Genomic DNA, 22,059 nt, shown 5'->3' with positions numbered 1-22,059 from the left:
ACTTTTAGGTCTTTGAGGACCATATCACAACTACCAAAAGTCAACAATACTTCACATAAAAGGTCACCACTACTGGCTCCTCTGACACATCTTTAGTATCTTGCTGACATGTCACACAGGCTTGCAAACTGCTCTGCTGCACAAGCAAGAATAGGGTCTTAAAATTATCCTAACTAGCAAGGAGGACAAAACCTCTACGGAAAGGTCTGGTTTACCAAGAGTGACAGCAGTACCAAAGCAGATTATCTACCATGTACTTAAAAGCTTGACAGGTATCTACAACATGCAGAGAAGGGGACATCAACATGGATAAACAAAGTCTTATTTTGTGAAGGTCAAAATGTGCAGAAGCTTTGTAGCTTGCTAACAAAAAAATTCAAAAGTGAACTTTCATCTATCATTTAACATAGTTAAATTTCTTTGCAAGTTTGAGTGCTCCCTGTTGGCATTTTCACTAAGCAGTATAAGTCTTACATATTGTTTAATATAATGAAACTAATCTAAAAATTACTTTTACTTCTATCTGTGGAACAGGCTCCCATTCAGTTATACTTTCCCTGACAGTGTATATGAATTACATTTTAAAGCAATTCAAATAAGCGTTAAGATAAAAAATGTTTTACTAAAATTTAAGCAAAACGTACTAATACTTCCTTCCATACTTCGTTGTACAGCAGAATGGATGTCACACTAACAATTCCTAGTTTGCTCATTGAAACTCAATAGCTTGATGAGCAATTTGCATGAAACCCTCTCACATTCACGTTAGTCTAAATAAAAATGTAGCTCTGCAAATGCCAACAGCCACTGCTGACTAAAAGCGGTTTTGACCTACTGCCACAAGGTAGAAAGAGTGAAGAGTTACGGAATAATAAAAAGTTGACAGCTTACACTTGTTCAGCTTGCTTGTGCATCTCATTGTCATTTCCTGTATTAAAAACAAAAATGTTTGTTTTAAGCACTTTCAGGAGCATTCACACTGAACATCTTGGGCATAGCATTTCTGCTGCGTATCTTACATGACATTTATCTAGTATTTTATATAACTGTGGTTTGCTTGCAGATTTAAAAAAAAAGAAGAAATCACAGGTTAACTGGTACCTGCCAGTATAACCTACAGTCAAGACTAAGACCTGCATCGGGTCAGAACAAAGACCCCTCTCCCACTGTATCCTGTGTCCCAAAGTGGCCACTCCTGGATGCCCAGGAAAGAGCATAACCAGGAACAAACATATGCTGTAATTGCTTCCATTTTGCAAGACTCAAACCACCTTCTCTTCAGATATTTTCTGAGCTGGATATGGTTTCAAGGTAATGTAGTAACCTTGAGGAGAATGATTCTACCCATGGACTCATGCAGCCATTTAAAATGGGTGAGACAATTGTTTTTAAAAATACCATATGGCTTGTTTTTTGTCAGGGAATACAGCTATTATAGCACACTATATTGGACTCCAACCAGAGGATAAAGGATGAAAGCAAAATAATTTTCTCGATCCTTTTAAAAATCCTCAATTATTCGTTAAAAAAAACCCAAAGCAGGTTTATTTGAAAACTACCACTTTGAATTACTATATTTTGGGGGACTGTTTTTCTCTCAACCTGTATGGAACACAGACTTAAATATTTATCTAGTACTTGTAAAAGGCCTGCATGCTCAGGTGCCTCTACCTTCACGCTGAATTCTGATGCAAACACAAATATACTTGTCGACGTCTGAATCATTCTTTGCGAATATCTGACAGGTTTTCCCACGTGAAGACAGGATGTGCAACAGAACAATGTTCTGCTATGACTTCAGGGCTACAGAACTACACAGTATCTACCCCTCCATGGCCTAATGCTCATAAAGGAATCAAAGCCATCTCTTAAATCACTACAAATTTTAAATAATCTAAGAGAATAACTGCCTTAAATTACTGCTTGGTATTTTTAATATACTTACCCAGGAAAGGAATGTGAGTGGTTCCAAAAAAATAGGTCCTTGAACAAGCCAGAGGTCCCTTTGGAGACACACACTGCACTACCTAGTTGTCAGTATTAATGAGATACAAAAAGACCTTAGTAAAAAAAACAGGTGCAATAATTAACAGTAAGCTAAGTTCCCCTTAAGCCTTCTAACCACTGACGTACTACAGGAAGTGTACAACACAGACTTAACTGGATTTTAAAAGAGCAACTTACGTTTTCAAAGGTATATTTCACTTTTGACTTGACCTGAATGGTTGAAAGACTTTGGAAAGGAGACGAGCTCTGACTTCCATAAGCGTTAAGCATCTGTTTTCAATTTCCTATGTCAACTGCTCTTTTCATGAAGAGGAAAGTGTGTCAGGTTCCCATAACTATGTTTGCACTTGGTCTTATTTACTATTTTCATGACACCCTATTAAAACAGTATCACCTGTACCTGTAAATAAACCACCTTTTTAAGAACAATGTCAGAATCTGAGGACAACAGATGGAGCAAGTACATCAGAACAAAATTGTACTTGGCTTTTGAAAGATACCGAATGGGCTTAATGGGAACGGGAACAAGGGGAGAAAAAACAGAATTGGAAGTGTTTTTACAGAAATAGGGTTAGACAGAGTAGCAAATGGAGGATGAGATTTCACCGGTATGCTAAAACAATCCTTTCTCGGGCTTTTGACACATGCAGCGTGTCCAGAATACCCACGTCCATCCATCCCTAAGGCAACTTATGCATGAAATGTTGTCATGACAAGCTCCAACTCATTCCCTCAGCCATACGTTCACTCCACAATGACCTGTACTCCACCACATCCATCATCTCCTCAGCAGCACAGACTCTGGACTCGCACCACTGACGGACACTCCCTGAGCCCACGGGAATGGGCCAGCAGGGAGAACTACACAACGCAAGCTGCACGCTACCTCTCCTCCTTCGCTGCGAGTTACCTTCTTGATGCACCCAGCCCAGCCAGCCAGAGGATCTGAATTCCCTGGGGTCGCTTCCCCAGTTACGTCCCCTGCGCGGCGGGGGCAACAAGCCATCGACCTCATCATATGTTTTAAAACTAAGCTTTTACTTGAAAATGGAAACAAGTTAATCTTAACATTCTTTGAACACCAGAAAGATTTTTCAGTTTCATGAACTGTTCAGCTGCTGAAGCATACACTGAAATTTGGATACGCGTAAGTATCCTGTGTCTACGCACAAAGCCATTATCAAAAAAAGTGTCTTTCCATTTCTTTTTAAGAAATGGCTAAACAATTCCGATTAAAACAAAATCCGTGTGTCAGTTAAGTTCATCATATGCTACCATATTGGGAAGATTTTCACTTTATGGCTAAGACAAATGTCCTCACAAACAGCATTTCCCTCTTCCCCACCCCACACATTTACAGCACCACAACCGTTTAAAAAGTTGTCTTTTTAGAGGGGAAAACACATTTTAAGCCATTCAGCAGTCCCCGATTAAATATCCAGTATAGTTTGACTTGGAAAGGGAAAGAAAAAGGAAATTTGTTCCTTAAACTGGCTGATTGTTAAGGTAACATATGTTTTTATATGTTAAGAGAATTGGGTATTTACCTCATGGAAGGTAAGCATTTTAAGGGCACAAAAAAATATACAAAGAAAATATACGCAGCTTTAAAATATCAGATAATTACTTAAAAGCCTTACCATATGCTTAGCAGTGCTTCCACCAAGGCCAGTGTTTCGAACAAGATGTCCTTCTGATGGAAAATTAAAGTTACCAGAGTTCAAGTTTTCCTTAGTTGAGTGGCTCCCAAAGAGAACAAAGGGCTGCCGGCTTGGGCTAAGGAGAAAAGAGGGTATCACCACCAAAATACTTGAAGAAAACTTACAAGCAACATATGAAATCAAACTTTTCAAGTCTGATGGACCAACTATTGAATTTCTCACTAAAAGAGCAGGACAAAAAAAAATTTACTACAGCTGCAGAAAGCCTGCCATTCAAAAGACCAGGTTCCAAAAAGAAAAAAAACCTTCTTGAATTAACAAGACTATAATTTCTTTCGTATACAACAACATATCTCATGGCTGCTTCCCAAATGCTATTAGTTTTTTTTCCTCTTTTTAGAAGTAAATTGCCTTGAAAAGCTGACTAGTTTAAAATTTACCATCTTGAAAATTCCAAAATTAGTATATTGGAATTAAACAAAAACTATTTTGGTTTTAGTTCTGGCTTTGGGCCCAAGACTCAACTGGAAAGGTCAAGGTTTTTCTTTTCATTATTTAAATGCAAACAACATAGGATGCTGAAAACAATAAAGGACATTGAACTCCACTGCTTAATTCCAAATAAAGAAGAAGCTGCAGAGGCATTCAAGTAGCTAAGCAACCTTTATTTAGCTCAAAACAGCAGAACGCTTGGTTTTGCAACACATAACAAACAACCTTCCTCTCTCGGTTAAAATTCTGCGCTGAAATAAAGCAAAGCTGGCCTGTATTGCCCAGCTTACGTTGGCTAACATTCGGGTTTTTAACTGCCCTGCTTTAAGCACTGGCCTTGTGCATGTGGTGACTCACAAAAGTATACTGACTTCTTCAACCTTCATGTTTTAATTGCTTTTGAGTTTTTCAAACATAGCTGTGCTGTGTACTAGGTTTGTGTATTTGTTTAGGTATCTGAACATAAAGAAATTGATCATATTAGAATGCGTAAGGTGGATGGTTTCAAACATACTGACACTGTATATGTAATAAATACAGCATTATATCCCATGAAAATTCGGCTTAGCCATCCCAGAAGTGCTTTTGCACGTTTTTTTAAATATGCAAAGATGAGGTTTGATATATTGAGATGGTCCCAAAAGGAATTATAAGCATTATGGCATCAGAGATAGGGAAATAACATATTCAAGTACTAGTGACACCACAGTGTCACAGGGAATAATGAGTAATACCTGTTATCTGTTATATGGCTTGAGATCATTCCGTGACTGAAGTAACTTCTGAAAGGCTGTGAAGAATTAAAAAAAAAAAACCACAAACCTTTTTAACAAGTAAATGAACAAAAAGGGTGATATATCCTCACTATCATTAAGAGCAAACACGAATTATCCATCTCAAACTCCCAGACCCTCAAAAACTACTTCCAACCTCCATAAACAAACCCAAACACCATTAAGTCTGAGACATGCTTACAAAGCAACAGGCACTATCAAAATGTAGTGTGCTATTTTCACCTGTGCTGTATGTTACCATCAGTTACGTCTGAGATTTGACATGTGCAACATCAACTTGTGAGGAAGGGCACATCCTGGAGCTCCCACCAAAATGAAAGTCAATCTACCTGCAAACTGGGACCTGCTGTGCAGACATAATCAACTAAGTTCATTTATCAGGGAAGAAACACTCAACTGAATTACACCAGGCAGTCCTAAGCCATCATACCATGGATAGGTAAGGTGGGTGATGAACTTAAAAAAAACAATAGGTTTCTACTCCTCAAACATGAAAGGTGGGACAGTGTAGGGAGAAAAAAAACCAAAGAAACAAACAAAAAAACACCACACAAAACCAAAAAACAATGCTGAATACTTATTACTTCTGCATGGATGACACTAGCATTTCAAAGGACTACGGAAGCAGGCATACCTCTCCCGCCTGAGATTCTGATAGTTCCAGAATGAAGGGAATTTCAGTATCAAAATTAGCAAAAAAGTTGGTCCACTGGTGTTCAAAAATCATTAAATCCTAGAAGAAAAATATTTAACATTACTAAGGCGAGTGTTATTCCAGAGAAAGGAAGTCACAGATTGTACCGAATGAACCCAAGTTACTTCAGAACAACAAGGATTACATTTCACTATGCAGTATATAATACAGCCTGCCCAATGAAACAGGAAGTACAAGAAAATAAAAGATAAGAACTTTTTGCTGGATTTTATGGGATTTTTTGGGTGTGTGATTTTTTGTTTGGGGGTTTTTTTTTTTGGAGAGAGAAGAGGCAGGAGAGGGAAAAGCACCACAGCCCAGCATTATCTGCTTTTAACCTGGGCAAGTAAGCTGTTTGAGATCACTCATAACTCAGACCTCCTGTTTCCCCTAAGACATCCAAAATGAACACTTGGACAGATCTAACTTTCAATTTGTAAATCTCCAAAAGGTTCTGCAGTAATTTTTATCTGACATTAAGTAAGCTTATGGACAGAAAATGAAGAACAGGGTGGGGAATTTGGGAAGCTCATGATAGGCAAGTGACAGACATTTCTTTATCTACATTTGTAAAAAAAATTGGTAAGTGGAAAAGGAAGTATCAGTAACACCTCACTAAAGCAGAATAAAAAAGGAAAATTACTATAGGTAAGTGTTGCATTCAAATTAATTAAAAAAGTCAGAGAATCAATAAAAAGAAAAGTGTGTGCCATACTGATAAAGCAGGAACCTTACCGAATTAGGCAATTTTTAAATGATTACTTTCAGTTACTTGTCACATACTAACTTGGAAGATGAGAGACTTCCCGACTGTAAAAAGTGTAGTATTTCAGATATATAACAGGCAAAACCAGAACTATTATTTCAGTAGTGGTATAAGTATTATGCAGTATTTTACTTCAGCCACTTCATTAATGCAGCAATGACTGAAATTTAGGGAGTGAACATTGATGAAGTCTTACAAGCTTTCCGAAATACTAATACAGCCTGTAATAGGTTTAAAATGAAGCTTTACATTTAGAGGGAGAAACTATCGGTGGAGAATATTCCAGTATTAAATAAGCTTTTCATAGAAGCTAAGAACCAAAAAGTGCTTTTGTCAGTTTTTTGGAACATGCCAATATTGTACAGAACGTTCTTTTAAATCCCAAGGAGAGTTCAAATTAGAATTTTTTGAAATCAAAGCTGTGTTAACAAAAACTTAAACAAGTATAAGCATATACCAGCTTCAAATGCTCTTTAAGATCACCTAACTTCATCCTGAGAAAAATCATCATTTTTAAATCACCAATTTCCATGCAACCAGAGTTGTATGCACCCATTAGTTTTTTGGGGTTTTTTTCAGAAAACATGAAGTCAATTTAACAACAACTTTCAGATTTAAAACTTCAAAATAGGATAAATAAGTCTGTTTCAGGGTAGACTTACCAGGTACAAGAAAAGCCCCAAACATTTATCTCACTTCCACGGGAAGGGGAAAGTGAAATATCAGGGAGTGACTATTTAGACTGACGACAACCATATGACATTTTAATTTTCATTATAGCAGTTGATTAAACAACCAAACTGGTGTGAACTACCAATACTTTATTAATAAATGATACTTACTGCTGAACTTGCTACATATTAAAAGCCTACTTTGCTGCCAAGCTAGAAACTGATAAAAAATTAACAACAAAATAATATATACTAATACTCCTGCATTGCCCTCTTCTCTAGCACTGAGATCACACTGAAACGAGGAATCACTTCACACTGTGTACTTGTATTTCACAAAGCATCAGGGCCGCCACTGTGTGTCACTGTTACCCACTTAAAATAGTTACAAAGCAATCCTGAAAGTGTTTTTTCCTGGAAGAATGGCTGTATGTTAAAGTGGATTTTTTTTTTTTTTTTTTTTGTCCTCCCCTTGCTGCAAAAGGAGGATTAACACACACAAACATATCAGCTTTCTGTATTTTGTTCATCATCCTATGACTTGAAGAATAGTCACACCATTTAGAAAAACTTTTAGGAGAATTTTAGGCAAATTAAGAAATTCAAGGAATCCAAGACAAGCTATTTTAATGTTTTGTGGACTTTGTGGTAGGTTTGAGGAAAGGGAAGAGACCCTGCGAACAACAGGGCCAGCAGATTAAGTCCATAAGCACTATTAAAAACAAAATCATAGTATTTTTGTTCCGCAGCTACACTAACAGACTAGTTGTTGATTCAGAATATTTCACCTGCATTACCTCAAAGAGCAAGTCCTCCAAGGAAACGGGATCCATTTTGCTGTACGTCTTCCACAAATCAACACTGACATCCATTAACTGAAAAAGATTTTAAACACACTTCTGTGAAGAACACCATGAACAGTGCCCCCAATTCAGGTTTTAGCTGCACTGAAACAGACTTGCAGCACGCTACCCAGTCCAACGGTCCTCCTAAATTCTGAATTCAGAAGTATTTTTACACGACTGGCTACAAAAGCATTTACTAGATGCAAGTGTTCTGGATGCTTCAGACTCACCCCCTCAAGTGAGGGTTTAAAGTACGTGCAAAGTTTTGCTTGTCTTTCAAACAAATCATTTGACAAACCTTTTCAAATTGAGTTAATAGCAAAGATTTGCATCAGCTGGTATAAGCAAAAGGGAAAGATCAGTTTTCTGAGACAAGACAGACAAGAAGCAGATTCCAAGGTTACTTGTCCTACTCACCAGCCAATTCCTGCTGTAAGCATCATGTACATTTAGGCTCAGCTAGTTTAACTTCACAATTAGCAATACCTTCTTCCAAGGTAATAATTGGTCCAATAAGACTATTCAAAAATATGTTCTTAAGGGACACTTGTAACTGAATAATTTCTGCACTTACTGAATACTGAATGTATCCAAATAATTACTGCATGGAGGTGGTTTCCCACCACCCACTTCATTAACAATGTAACACTGACTGGAATTTTCTTAAACCACTGCGTTAAAATTATTCCAGTTACTTGTATTATTAGATACGGCAATAATGACATCACTTCCATTCACCTGTAGGTACAGTAAATTCTCTGGATTACAGCATCTTGAGCAACTCTGATTTCTGTAGTAAAAGAGCAACTGCCCTTGAAACACTGAAAAAAATTACTAAGTTATCATCATTAGATTATCTTCAAATCTAACAGCATAGAATGAACAGAGGGAAAGTCAGTCTGAGGAGCTAAAAATACACCGAGAGCCCCCCCTTTTAATAATGGCAGAAGTACTTATAGATGATTTACAGCAATCCCAAATGTACTTCCTCCCATAGATTGGTTTTTCCTACCCGTCTGTGACATACAGCAGCTGCCTAACAGAAAGCCATGCATAAACAGTTACGTAAAAAGTTAAGAATGCCACTTCCCATTTGAAATCCCCTTATGACTTCAAGGAGGAAGAAAGCAAGAACTCAAGCTGGAACTGGCTGAACCACCAGAGATAACACACTCAAAATCAGATACTGAGAATTTTCATTGCTCCTTTTTAAGTCTGCAGGAGCACTGTAAAGACAGTATCAGTTCCCATAATGAAATAGGAGAGACTCTGTCTTTACAAAGTCACTGCCACGCCGCGTCTCGCAAGTTTTCTCAAAGCCTCTCCAAATTGATTAAACGAATTGGCAAGGGTAATTGAAGGCCAAAAAAACCTCCTGAATTCATAGTCAAATTTTTATTGACTAATTTCAGACACCAAGAAGGGCTACTGATACTTAGGCACACCTCCACAAGGATGCTCATCTATTTGCACTTTGTATTTAATGGTTTTGACAGCTTCACACAACAAGATGATTACAGTACTAGTGATGGAATCAAGTAAAAAAAAGAGCATGAAGGTGTCAGTGGAGAGTACAGTGCTCAGAGAAAGGCACACTTGAACTTACATAATAGATTTTTGAGCAAGCGTGTACAATACTACATGTGACTAGACTTTAACAATGGTACTACTAATTCCTTGGGGTTTTTCCAGTTGTCAGAAGTCAGACAAAGAACATTCTGGCTGTAAAAACGGAGGAGTGACAAGAAAAATAGGACATCTGCATTTCTGTGGCAGAGGTCCAAGAAAATTAAATAGAAGAAGCTTCAAATAAGTACATAAATATAAAGCTGTCCTCTGAAGATGCTGTTAGAGTGTATTTAATAAATAAGCAAATCAAATGACCCAAGTTACTCAGAGTGGAACAGCAAATCATTATTAAAATTAGAAGCATCATCCAAAATCTTGACTGTTACCCTATTCAGCAGGCTACGATGACCCAAGAATATATTATGTTGGTGAGAAAAGTAGATACATCTCTTGTGTCAAAACCAGTGATCTAAGAAATAGTCACTTCTTATTTTCCCAGTTCATTTCAAGGCATTTGTCACTAACCAGTTTCTCCTGCACTGCTCTTGAAGATCTATACCCACCTAGCAGAGTTTAAAGAAGTGTTTTATTGGTAGAGGCGGCTCTAGAAGATAAGGAAAAAATTTCTAAATCACAACAGGGAGGCTAGGGGGGCACCAAACAATCATGGTTTATCCAGGACAGTGCGCTGCATAGCTCAACAGTCTCTTAGCAAGACTGCAGTGTCTCCATCCTTGCACATTCAAAACTCAGCTTCACAAGACCCTGAAAAACTTCATCCAACTTAGAAGCTCACTTGAGTGGTGAGTCGGGACTAGATGATTTCAAAAGGTACTTACTAACTGAAATAATTCCATGATTCAATTTCTGCTTCAGAATGAAAGGGGGGGGGGGGGGGGGGGGGTGCGGAAGAAAGAAAGAAAAAAAAAAAAAAAAGAGAAACATAACTACTCACTTCATATTTCATTGTAAAGAAGCCATCACCCCCAATTCCTTCCAGTGCAAAAGCCTGCACTATTGGCCACTTTTCAACAATGAACATATCAAATATCTGTAGATGACCTGCAAAAGAAATGTTTCACAGAAACATTCTCTCACAAATACTGGCAGTTTAACTTCCTGTGAGATCTTAGAGTTGTTCTGAGATTCTAATAAAGGACCCCAATTATCCTGTCTTTGTACAACTTCAAATCTGTAACTGAAAAACCGTTTTTTGTGAAGCTTTTAGAAACTTCTTTCTCTACACCCTGAATTTTGTCCCTTTTTTCCAGCTATCAGTCTAGTAACAGATATTATGTCTCCTTGAAAATTTCATTCCAAGAACATTAGCAAAACTGTGCCTGTTAAAATTTGAGATAATAAAAAGGGAGTTTTGCCTACTTCCATTTCCACAAATATTTGGCCTTAAGTAAAATAGTGTCAACATCAGCCCCATGTTAATCAGATTTTTAAGTCAGGGGAGAGGAAGACTAATCAGCCTGGTACTCATCAGTGAAGCTATAAGCCATCTGACTTGAAGTGTGATTATCATCCTTAAGCTACACACCTTTATCCTTTAGATACTTCCTAACAAAGAACTGCCATCCTTCCCCCATGCCCTGACCCATTAATGGTTCTGCAGGCAGTCAGAGCATATCATCCTCTCTCAAGAGAAGCAATGAAGAACCAGGAATAAATAAAAAAACCTCAACAAAACAAAACTGAATTAGCTTGGTTTGAGCTTACATGGTTCAAAAATAGAAAGCAGTTATTTTTTGTTTGCCTCTCACCTACTGTACCCCCGCCCCATATTCATGCTACAGAGTGAGGTACACGCACTGCTTTTGCATTATTCACTGCTGGGGACACTGCAAAGTACACTTCACTGAACAATGTAAGATTACACTGTTCAGGCTGCAAGGCTGGCTACAGATCATAACAGGAAGTCATGCAGCCCAGTTTTTTCAGTGCTAAAAAAGGAAACTTGCATAACGAAATGTTTATTCTTTCCTTACATAAAGAAGTGTTTATCTGCAGCTCCCATCTGAACAGAGAACTTCTGTAGCAGCAGAACACACTTCTCTGAATGCAAATTATTTCTTTGCCTCATGCTGTGAGCATTCACTCTTCAGATGAAGTCTAAGGGCTTACATTTTTCAGAAAGAAATCCCAAGTAAAAAGAGGCTAAAAGGAAACTATTGACATATTAATCCTTATTTCTTACCAAGGGCAAGGAAATCTTCCTTCCCTGAAGTGCATGACTTGCATGCTGCAAAACACTTACACTGTAAGCACAAAACAAGCTAACCTACCTTGGCAGCTGTATGGAATACCAATGCGACTGCAATCTCGAACCATGTCTACAAAGCTGGAAATTTTGAATTCCTCTGCAGCTTCTTCATCTTCATACTGAAAGAAATCATTTAAAATAAAATTTGATTAGGCATGCCTAATTTGATTGTTAGTTTTGCACTAAAGAAGGTATGTATTCTACTGTTTTAATTCCATAGCAAATCTCATGTAAGCCACTGAAATATTATCTACAGCTTCCAGAAGTTAAAGAACCTCTTAGTCTCTATATTCTGAAAATTCCATCATGGCAGTGATGTATTCAAGCCAATGGAAACTGTTCTTTTAAAAAAAAAAAAACAAACAAACAAAAAAAAAAAATCAAACTTCAAGGTTTTTATTAAGGTTATATGAAGACATAATTATATACTTTGATTTCAGCTTTCAGTGAAGTCTTTCAATATCATCTACTAGATTCTGGACAATTTTTAAACAATAAAAGATATTTTGAGAATACCAACCGATGTATCACAAAAAACATGCCACTGAGGGGGTAAAAAAAAAGAATATTACCAGCTTAACAACACTAAACCAGGAAAGCCAACTGACCAGGTATGTCTCAGGTCACAGAACAAGCACTGAGAACCACCTGCTGTCTGCTGGAGAGGTGTATGTAAGAAAAGAAGAGGGAGGAAAGAAGAGGAGACAGCACCATGCCACACTCTTGCTGTTTCACACTAGTAGCAGACTGAAGTTGTCTGAAGACTTCAGCAGACTCAAGAGCCGGAGTGAAGAACAAATATCATACTTATGGCTCAGAAAAGCATAAAAACTAGACTGAAGAGACCAATCACACCAAAAAAAAATATTCATTTTTAGAACAGACCAAACCATAAAAATGCTCTCTGATTTTTATCTGAAAAGGTTCAGTTTAGCAGCAAGTCTGAAACCAACAGGCCTAGCCCTGCTGGGTACTTCAAGAGTCATTTGCTTTCTGGAGCAAGATCAGAAGGCAGTAGTGTTTCGTCTATTTTTATTTTTTTTTTTATGTACAGTGCTCTGAACTTAATATCAAGGTAAATTACATGATTATGAACTTCTTGTATAAAGCTCTTGTGTACACCCAACAAATTTATTTTAAGAACAAGTTCTTTTAAGACAAGCCTGAATTTAAGATGCAGCCCAAGTTCCTCCATGATGTGTTCTTTCTTCAATCCCAGGAAGGCAGATCAAAGTTTCAGTTCAAAGCCAAGCCCCAAACAACTGCCAGTTTCTCAGGACTTAAAATGCTGTTAGAGTAAGAACTTGGGTTTTGGCAGGGTGCTAAAGGTTTGCTCACTATCTGCTATTGCACTAATAAATACAGCCCGTTCCATAAACAGTAGTCATGACACCCAGAAAGCTTATGCGGTATGCATCAAGTTTCAGTACTTTACCTTATTTAGCCACTTTGAAAATGGGCATTCTTTAGTAACACATTTTTTCTTCCAATAACTAGGATATTCACTTAAATTCCTATGGTCTAGTTAACAGCAAGAGGAAGGAAGAAAGGAAGGAGAGCCTATAGGTTTTGCCAGATTCATCAAGAGCTGCACCGACCCAGGTACAGCATTGATTTATTTCTAAAACTCTTGAGGTTTTTTGGTTTCATTTTTATAAAAGCAAGCAGAAGTTATTTCTGTCACTGAAAGAAAAAATGCTTAAAAGCCACTACAGGCATTCCTCCTGTAAACAGGATGCACTTAAAGCCTGACACAGCAACATTTTTGTGTTTCAGAAGTAATCTAGGAAACTGGCAATTCTTATACATCAGAAATGTGACTGGAAGTGCATCGCTCAGCTCATTCACATGAAACAGCAATGAAGTAAACTTGGCATTTTCAGCCTCAGAAATCAAACTTCTTCATTCATTTCCACAAATAGCAAGGCATATGGTTTACCTTTCTAGTTCCACCATTATTTCAAGCCAGTACTGCGTGATTAAGGTTACTACTTAGCACGATAAATCACATAAAAGCCCATAAGTAGATGCAGCTTAAAATTCCATAGCTGAGATTGCAGTTGTGCTAGCAACAGTGTGTTAAGAACTTCTCCATTCTTAATTCCAAAATGCACATGTTTTACCACTGTCAGGTGTGCTTCAAGATTTGCCCTTTCAGTAGGAATTTTGGCAACAAAAAAGCCTTATGAAGCCAGGCTTTAGATTTTGCTATGGCATGCTTTAACTTGTAGCTCAGCTGTTTGCATCTTAACAAGAAGTAGTTATCCCCCCTCCATGCAGCACTCGTGGGACTGTATCCAGAATGAGTTTGGGACTCGTACAAGGAAGACATCGACAAACTGGAGCAAGTTCAGTGGAGGGCCACCACGGTGATCCGCAGGTTGAAGCACCTGTCCTACAAGGAACGGCCCAGGCTCATTAAGCCCAGAGGAGCAATGGGCTGGAGCTCACTGCTGCCTTCCAACGCCCACAAAAAAACGTTATTGAGATGGTGAAGCCAGTTCGCAGTTGCAGGATGCATGACAAAAATCGAAAGAGGTTCAGACTGGATAAAAGGAAACACTTTTTCACTATTAGGACAGTCAAGCAATGGAGCACACAACCAAGAGAAGTTCTGCAGTCAACATCCTTGGACGCTTTCAATATCCAACTGCAAAAGAACTTGAGTAACCTGATCTGATCTCATCACTAACCCTGCCTTAAGCAGGAGGCTGAACACAGTGATCTCCAGAGGTCCCTTCTAACCTGAATTATTTCATAATTCTGTGATCTAAACTATCGGCCAGCCACATAAAAACACAAGCTATCATAAGCGCCATCACTTTCAAGCTGGAAACTCAAGGGAACAAAAGGTTTCTCTCCTTGACCTCCCCATTCATTCTTCCTCCAGCGTCACTCACCGACAACACAGGCCCCTAACCCACTCCCTTCAGATTTAAGAAAAGGAACCACACGGAACTGAACAGAGGGGGAAGCTTCCCATGATGGCGTTTAGGAAGAAGCACTTCCAGTCTCAACTGGAATAAAAAGGTGGTTCTTCCACACGTAGACAAACTATTTCCATTTTTTACTCCTCTAACAGTACTTCAGTATGATAAACATAACTTTCCTAAGGATACCTTGACTTTTAAATGCAAGATGAAAATCACATGGCCCAATGAAATTGAGGGTAATAACTCTTGAAAGGAAAAGTTTAAAGCTGAAATGAAAATACATAATAAAGCCTCTTGATTTTAAATGGCTTACTAAGTCAATCTCTTCTAATATTCTAAAACTATTGGCAAACACCACATTAAAACACTGCTTTGGTAGCAAATAAGGCTATCACTAAAAATCTCAGTGTTGACTGTGGTACTTGATTCAGATTCTGCATCTTTCACAACCCACATGTTTCTCCTCATTAAAAGATCATTGACTCATGTCAAAACAATAGTAATTAGCAGGAGAGGGGAGCAATTTGTCTTCATGCTCCAATAAATACAAAGTATTAAAAACATATTCTTCTCGCACACATTAGCGAAACAATTAATACCCATATATATATGCAGATCACACCCCTGCTGAGTATGAAAAAGAAAAAAAGACTTCTGGAAGGAATGTTAAAAAAAAAGTTCCACTTTGAATATCAGCTCATTAGCAATTCTCATCTGCATTCATTTTCCACTTACCTCATTTTCAGTTAGGCAGTGAAAATGCAAGTTCCTCCAGTATGCCACATACGGCAGAAGATGATTATAATTCACAGGGTTACAGTACAGATGGACACTGTCAGGTTTTATTAATATGATTATATCTGCAACAAGCACAACAAATATTATTCTACCACTAAGACTCCATACACAGAAGAATTATATGGGCACAAAAAAAACCCAAAACACTGAAACTGAACAGAAAATACTTTTCCTATAATGGGAAAGAGGTGGGCTCATGCAAACCTCATGGAGTTCACAAGGTCAAAGGCAAGGTCCTGCCCATGGGTCAGGGCAATCCCAAGCACAAATACAGGCTGGGAAATGAGTGGATTGAGAGCAGCCCCAAGGAGAAGGACTTGGGGGTGTTGGTGGATGGAAAACTGACTGTGAGCCAGAAACATGCACTCACAGCCCAGAAAGCCAACCGTGTGCTGGGCTGCACCCAGAGCAGTGTGGGCAGCAGGGCGAGGGGGGGGATTCTCCCCCTCTGCTCCGCTCTCGTCAGACCCCCCTGCAGTGCTGGGTCCAGCTCTGGGGGCACCAACAGCAGAAGGACATGGACCTGCTCGGGCGGGGCCAGAGGAGGTCACGAAGATGCTCGGGGGGCTGGAGCACCCCCCTGTGAGGACAGGCTGAGAGAGTTGGGGGGTTCAGCTGGAGAAGAGAAGGCTCCGGGGAGACCTTAGAGCGGCCTCCCAGGACTGAAAGGGGCTACAGGAAAGGGGGGAGGGACTCTTGATCGGGGGGAGGGATAGGATGAGGGGTAACGGTTTTAAACTGAAAGAGGGGAGATTTAGATCAGATGTAAGGCAGAAATTGTTCTCTGTGAGGGTGGTGAGGCCCTGGCACAGGTTGCCCAGAGAAGCTGTGGCTGCCCCCTCCCTGGAAGGGTTCAAGGCCAGGTTGGACGGGGCTTTGGGCAACCTGGGCTAGTGGAAGGTGTCCCTGCCCATGGCAGGGGGGTGGGACTGGATGATCTTTAAGGTCCCTTCCCACCCAAACCAGTCTGTGATTCTATGATAATGTACCTCATTAAAAGATAACTGTTTAACTATTTGAACACACAATCATTCCCTGCTTCTTTAAAAAAGAAACAGTTGACAGCCATATATAGTACTTCTTACTGTCCAGACAGTTCAGAACAATTGTGGGTTTATTCTGGAGTCTTGCACAGAACTTGCATCAGCCTGTCCTTTGAAAAGCCAAGAGTGTCAGTGATGAGTCCCAGCAGAGCACTTACAGAACTGTAAACTATAGCTGCTCTTGCCTAATATTACATCAGAAGGTTGCTCCAACTACAGCACTACAGCCTATGGGGTAGATATGCAAAGTTTCATGCAAATAAGGGAATAATAATCTACGATCATGGCAACTGGCCACCTTTCAAATATTACAGAAGCGAGTTAATATGTTAAAGTAAAACACAGTTCAAGTATTTTAGAACTCCGGAGGTGTGATCACACAATAATTAATAACACATTTACATATATACCATGACTGAACTAGGACTTCTCATAATGGGCTGTATTTGTCCAGGTTTAGAACACTCGGGGAATGTACGGAGGGGGGACGTTTTTAAAAACAAGAGTTCTCCAACAGCATTTTTAAGAACAGTTTTTCAGGTGTACCTACACAATTAGACATTTACTGCCTTTCCGGTTTTTTGAGGTATGCCCCTTTTTCTGGCTCCAGAAAGACTAAATAGGTAAAAATGTTGAATACGCTACTCACCATCAAGAACTTCTTCAGGAAACCCAGTTCTTTCAAAGTCATTGTTACTCTGGTTATACAAGCCAAAAAGCAGATAGTTGGCCAGTTCCCGGCAACCTTCATTGTATCGACTATCTATTCCTGCAAAAGCAAAACCATATGCAAACGGTTATGTGTTGTAGCACTGTACACCTGAAAAGGCTGTTTTCTTCCCTAGTAAGAAAACTTTAAAACAGGAGTATTAACTCAACTCCCTCACATAGTCAGTGGGCACTTATGCCCGTTGAACACACTGGGAACAGAGGGTAGGGAAAAAGGAGTTTTGCAAGTTTATTGCTACATACTGACATTCCACTCTTGACCTAAATCCACAGGCTTTGCTCTAAAAAAATTTAAGTAACTCTAGTTTTCTGTAGTGCTCTGCATCAACAAAAGCTCAATTTTATCCGGTAATTTGATCTTAAACATCTGTCCGGATGCAATATGCTTTCTAATTAGTATGTTCTTGATTGAAGCTTCCTAACAAACTAATCCTGTGACCTAAATCTCCTGCTTTAGAATACATGATTAAATGTTATCTTGTCAGTATTATAGTGCAATCCCTGAGTCACCAGAAAGCCAGTGTGGACTTCTACCATATCATGAAGATATTCTGACAAAACATATGGTATACAAACTGAGTCCAAGGAAAGCCTTTTCTGGTCCTCGGGAAAATAAAACAATTGAAGATCTGGAGCATGAAGAGATAAAAGATAAATACAAGAGGAAAGGAAACAGGCCACAGATTTAGGAATTATTTGCATCTCTCTGGAAGACAATCACAGTCATAATTCTTAATTCTACTGTAATAAATCAAGATTTCTCCACAAGTAAAACCATGCATGAAACAGCATCCTGAACACCCACACTTGATAGAGGTCACTCATCTTGACTGCTACAAAATTTCTCATAAACACCAACGTCAAGTTTTCCTACCAAGTTATATTAGGATACAGTTGGGTGCCTGCCAACAAATCAAGATTTGTTACCACTGTCCAAAGGACAGATCTGTACACTGATAATATAACAACACAGCCTGCATGTCTGGGTTTCAGGACTTGCACTGGAACCAAACTAAAGAGTCTCCTGAACTTACCAGAAACTGGAATAAACCCTCGGTTCTGCTAGTTATGTTCCTTTTTTAATGTTATGCTTCAGCTTTAAAGTGCTAACCAGATGCCGTGTCTGCATCCAGCTACTGAACCCCACATCTTAATAAACCCCTATGTTTTGTTTAGTAAATGGCCTTTGGATAGCTCATGTATATTTCAAGGTATCAGATATTTGGTGTATGGCTTCAGAAGAGACAAATTCAATCACTTCAAATCTTGCTGAAGCTGTGAACCTCTGTGGTCCTGCTCCCTGTTCATGGCTTCACAGTCATCAGCACTAGTAACACACTACAGGGAAGGAGGGAACCTGCGTCACACCTGCCCCAGCTTTCTCAGCCCTCAAAAACCCTTCCTACTACAATCTTTGCCACCCTCATTCCTCTGCTATCCAGCTTCTAGCACTGATTTCCCATTCATTTACATGCATCCTTGAAGCATGCTCTTTTTAAAACAAATCACAATTCTCTGTGTTCAGAGGCATCCCGAGACAAAGGGAGTATCAAGAGCCTTAGCAGTCAATCTGGAGCTCAAGTCATGGCAACGATAAGACTCAGCTAAAGGGTGCTCAGACCCAGTTACTCATTTTCCCCCCCACTGCAATGTTCTGTCTTTGCTATGCCAACAATTTTCTGCACACCCAGACTGCCCCGGATCTGGGAACTCAGAGAGAGCGAGCGCAAAAGAGGAAGAAGAGGGAGAACGCTCTGCCTCCTTTTATTTTATTTACATTTTCAGCCCCCTGAAAGCAGACGTACCCATGTAATATAGAATTCAGTGGGACTCAACACACTACTAGTGGTGCTGAAGCCCCTGTCTTTAGGTGGGATTTTAGTTACAATCAAGTGTGGAGACAATGTTCTTCCAGGAAGCAAGGGTCCCATTGTTCTAGGGAACCCTATTTAAACTAATCAGTCTCCTTGAAATCAGCTGTAGCCTTAGGACACAATGTCCTGAAGATAAGCTGTTTTACTGATTACTTGCCTAACTGAGGCAACTTCTGAAGTCGATCAGATGAGCAATAATCTGACACAAAGTAGGAGTTAGGGTAGCCCCTTTCAGTGGCAGCAAGCTGTTAGATCAGAAGTTCTGCAAGCAGTATTACCGGTGTTTCACAAGCAAACATCCCCTATCCCATCAAATGGTAATCCTGGGAGGTACAACTACAGGCCAGACAGCGTGGATGCAAGCAGCCATGGCATTTGCACTTTTTCCTATCAGGCTCATTGCCAGGGTTTCCAAACGCTAAACAGCCAAGGTGGTGTGCTCAGGGGTTGGCTAACAAGACTTAACATGTAGTGAAGCAGAAAACTGAACAGATGATTATAAAGTCTGGAAGGTCAGGAAAAAAAAAGAAAAAAAGAAAAAAGAGAAACTGTCCTCATTAAAAGTTAAGATGTCGCCATCACTTGAAGAGTTTCAGGTTTTATCTGGGTACATCAGCTCTTCTCCAGGCTTGACTAAGAGAAGATCTTCAAAGCTAAACACCAAACCCCTGCTTTTTCAGTTAATGACTGGAGGAGGAGAAGAGCAGACAAAAAGATGTTAACGAGGGGGGCAGCTGATAAGCTTAACTCTTATAATAGAGGACAAGGGTGAATTTATTGCTTGCAGAGCACTGACAGGCTAGCAGGGAAGAAATTAGCTTCCCATAAAAGAATTAACTCTGCAGAATAATTGTTTTTAGTGGTTTTGGTTTTGTTTTTAGTATCCAGTACAGACAGAAGCTTTCATACTGGGGCTTTAATACTATTCTACAGAAACATATGGAGTTAAATGAACCGATATAGCTGGCGGAAAATAAACAGGAAATGAAACAATGACAAAGATAAGATACCTCCAGAAAGCATATTAGGAGTCCTCAACAGAACAATGGGGCAAGCTATTAATTAGGAAACCCCCACGCCTGTCTCCAGCTGAGCTGGGAGTTCAGTAACTCCCAGCCTGTTCCCAACTCATCACAAGGGTGCAGTTAGACAATGACTCAGTCTAACAGTTCACTGCTGCCCAAAGAGCCATTCCTGCTCCTTCTCCTGCAGCCAGTGCTCATCTGACCTCCGAGCGCGCCGATTCAGTTTGCTAAATTGGCAGAAAACTAGTCTGGCCAAATAAGGGGGGGGGGGGGGGGGGGGGTATAAAAAAATCTGTCTGCTCAGTAAGATGAAGCAGGTAGAAGATATCAAACAACCACCAGCACTGATGCCAAATGCATGTGGGGAGGAAAGGGAAGAGGAGCAGTCCAGGGGCAGGCAGAGACGCCTTCTGCACAGCAAAAAATATTCAGCTCAACCATCACTCTATCTGATTTCACAGTTGCTAAACTGACACAAACATAGCCTACAGGTAAAAAAAGTCCTGCTTTTTATCCCAGACATGTATTTCTGACACACCTTTGAGTATCAAAACAAATGGTTGTTCCATAACACATTAAACTGCCCCGTGAGCTCTAGGGACACCAGGGAGGTAGCAGGAAGGTGAGGCTGGAGAGAATGGACCTTTAGACATTTGCCCAAAACCAACACACAGTTGTGTGTCACTTCTGACAGCAGTTCCAATCATCATTAAAATAGTCTCTATGTGGAAAAGGAATGTGATGAACTATCAGTGAAATGTACTAAATGCTGGGAAGGTTTCTCCCATGTCCCAAGAGCAAGAGCTCTGTGTAGGATGGACATAATGGAGAAAAAAAAAAATTACCTAAACAAGTAGTAATACATGAACAGAACCAAGCTAAAATAAACTTAAAGATTTACTGGTACAGCCTCTGAAGTAGTCCTATCCTCTTCAGGAAGAATAAAAAGTAAATATCAGGGTCTAAAAATTTAGCTTAGCTATGCTGAACTGTGAAACAGTTTGATCTACTATCAGAACAGCTACAACTACAGTCAGATTTATAGACATACCCTCCTGAAACTAAACACATATCCTCAGAAATCAGATCAACTTAACCGTGAGCTGAAAATCTCCGTTGAAAGGTAAGATACAAGAAACATCACTGTTAAAAAAAAAAAAAAAAAATAGTTCAGAGTATAATTTAAGGAGTTTGATATACTGTTTTCTTAGAGCTTTAACAGCAACACACTCCGGCTGAGACATCACAGCTTTTTTAAGATGACATGTCAACCTCCAAATTCCTTTTTTCTGTCAGCTGTGATGCCTTTTCTCCCTGGCAAACAATGCAGGAATGCTACTGTTCAACCACTTTAAAATAAGATGACAAGATTCTTTTAAAAAATCAGCTGTACCTATATTTAAATAATTGTATCAGTAATTGGTCAGTTCACATCCCTCTTTGGAGTCTCACAATGCTGGTTTTAATGTCAGTGTAAATATTAATCTACTGGAAGTGGTCTGTATTGTTTATATTTATATATTATATAAATTTGTATATGTAAATATTAAATTTCTATTATTTTTATCTCACAACCCAGTATGTAAATTAAAGTTGGGGTGAGGGAAATGCACTAACTCTAGGTCATTAAAGACAGCCAAGCGAAATATAACATGAACTGACTGTAAGAAAAGGTAGTTATGAGCATCTGCTTTCCACAGAAGTCAACAGTACTCAAAATGTAAGACTATATATTTTTTGTCATCTGAAGCTTGTATTTGAAGACCGATTTAACACATTTATAACAGAGTGACATGCCTACTTAATCAGAAGTTACGGGAGAAATTCTGCAGGCTACATTAGACAGGTCAGATGAGACAACAACAGTCCCATTGTGGGTGCTGAAAGAG

At 39.2% G+C, this 22,059-nt stretch overlaps 1 protein-coding gene across 1 annotated transcript in view; it reads right to left on the bottom strand.

Annotated features, from left to right (window-relative positions):
* Nucleotides 1-22,059, bottom strand: part of DNAAF9 (dynein axonemal assembly factor 9) — an 84,625-nt gene that overhangs the window by 49,236 nt on the left and 13,330 nt on the right. The window contains exons 3-12 of the mRNA XM_074865425.1: nucleotides 17,192-17,311; nucleotides 15,437-15,561; nucleotides 11,791-11,887; nucleotides 10,455-10,561; nucleotides 7,883-7,960; nucleotides 5,589-5,687; nucleotides 4,895-4,950; nucleotides 3,648-3,783; nucleotides 1,946-2,027; nucleotides 892-928 (exon numbers count right to left, since the gene is read on the bottom strand). Coding sequence (XP_074721526.1) covers nucleotides 892-928; nucleotides 1,946-2,027; nucleotides 3,648-3,783; nucleotides 4,895-4,950; nucleotides 5,589-5,687; nucleotides 7,883-7,960; nucleotides 10,455-10,561; nucleotides 11,791-11,887; nucleotides 15,437-15,561; nucleotides 17,192-17,311 — 937 coding nt within the window. The remainder of the gene's footprint in view (nucleotides 1-891; nucleotides 929-1,945; nucleotides 2,028-3,647; nucleotides 3,784-4,894; nucleotides 4,951-5,588; nucleotides 5,688-7,882; nucleotides 7,961-10,454; nucleotides 10,562-11,790; nucleotides 11,888-15,436; nucleotides 15,562-17,191; nucleotides 17,312-22,059) is intronic.

This window comes from Strix uralensis, chromosome 4 (genome assembly GCF_047716275.1).
Source record: "Strix uralensis isolate ZFMK-TIS-50842 chromosome 4, bStrUra1, whole genome shotgun sequence".
Lineage (NCBI taxonomy): Eukaryota > Metazoa > Chordata > Aves > Strigiformes > Strigidae > Strix > Strix uralensis.
Note: the sequence above shows the minus strand (reverse complement) of the source record. Positions and strands in the feature narration are given on the sequence as shown.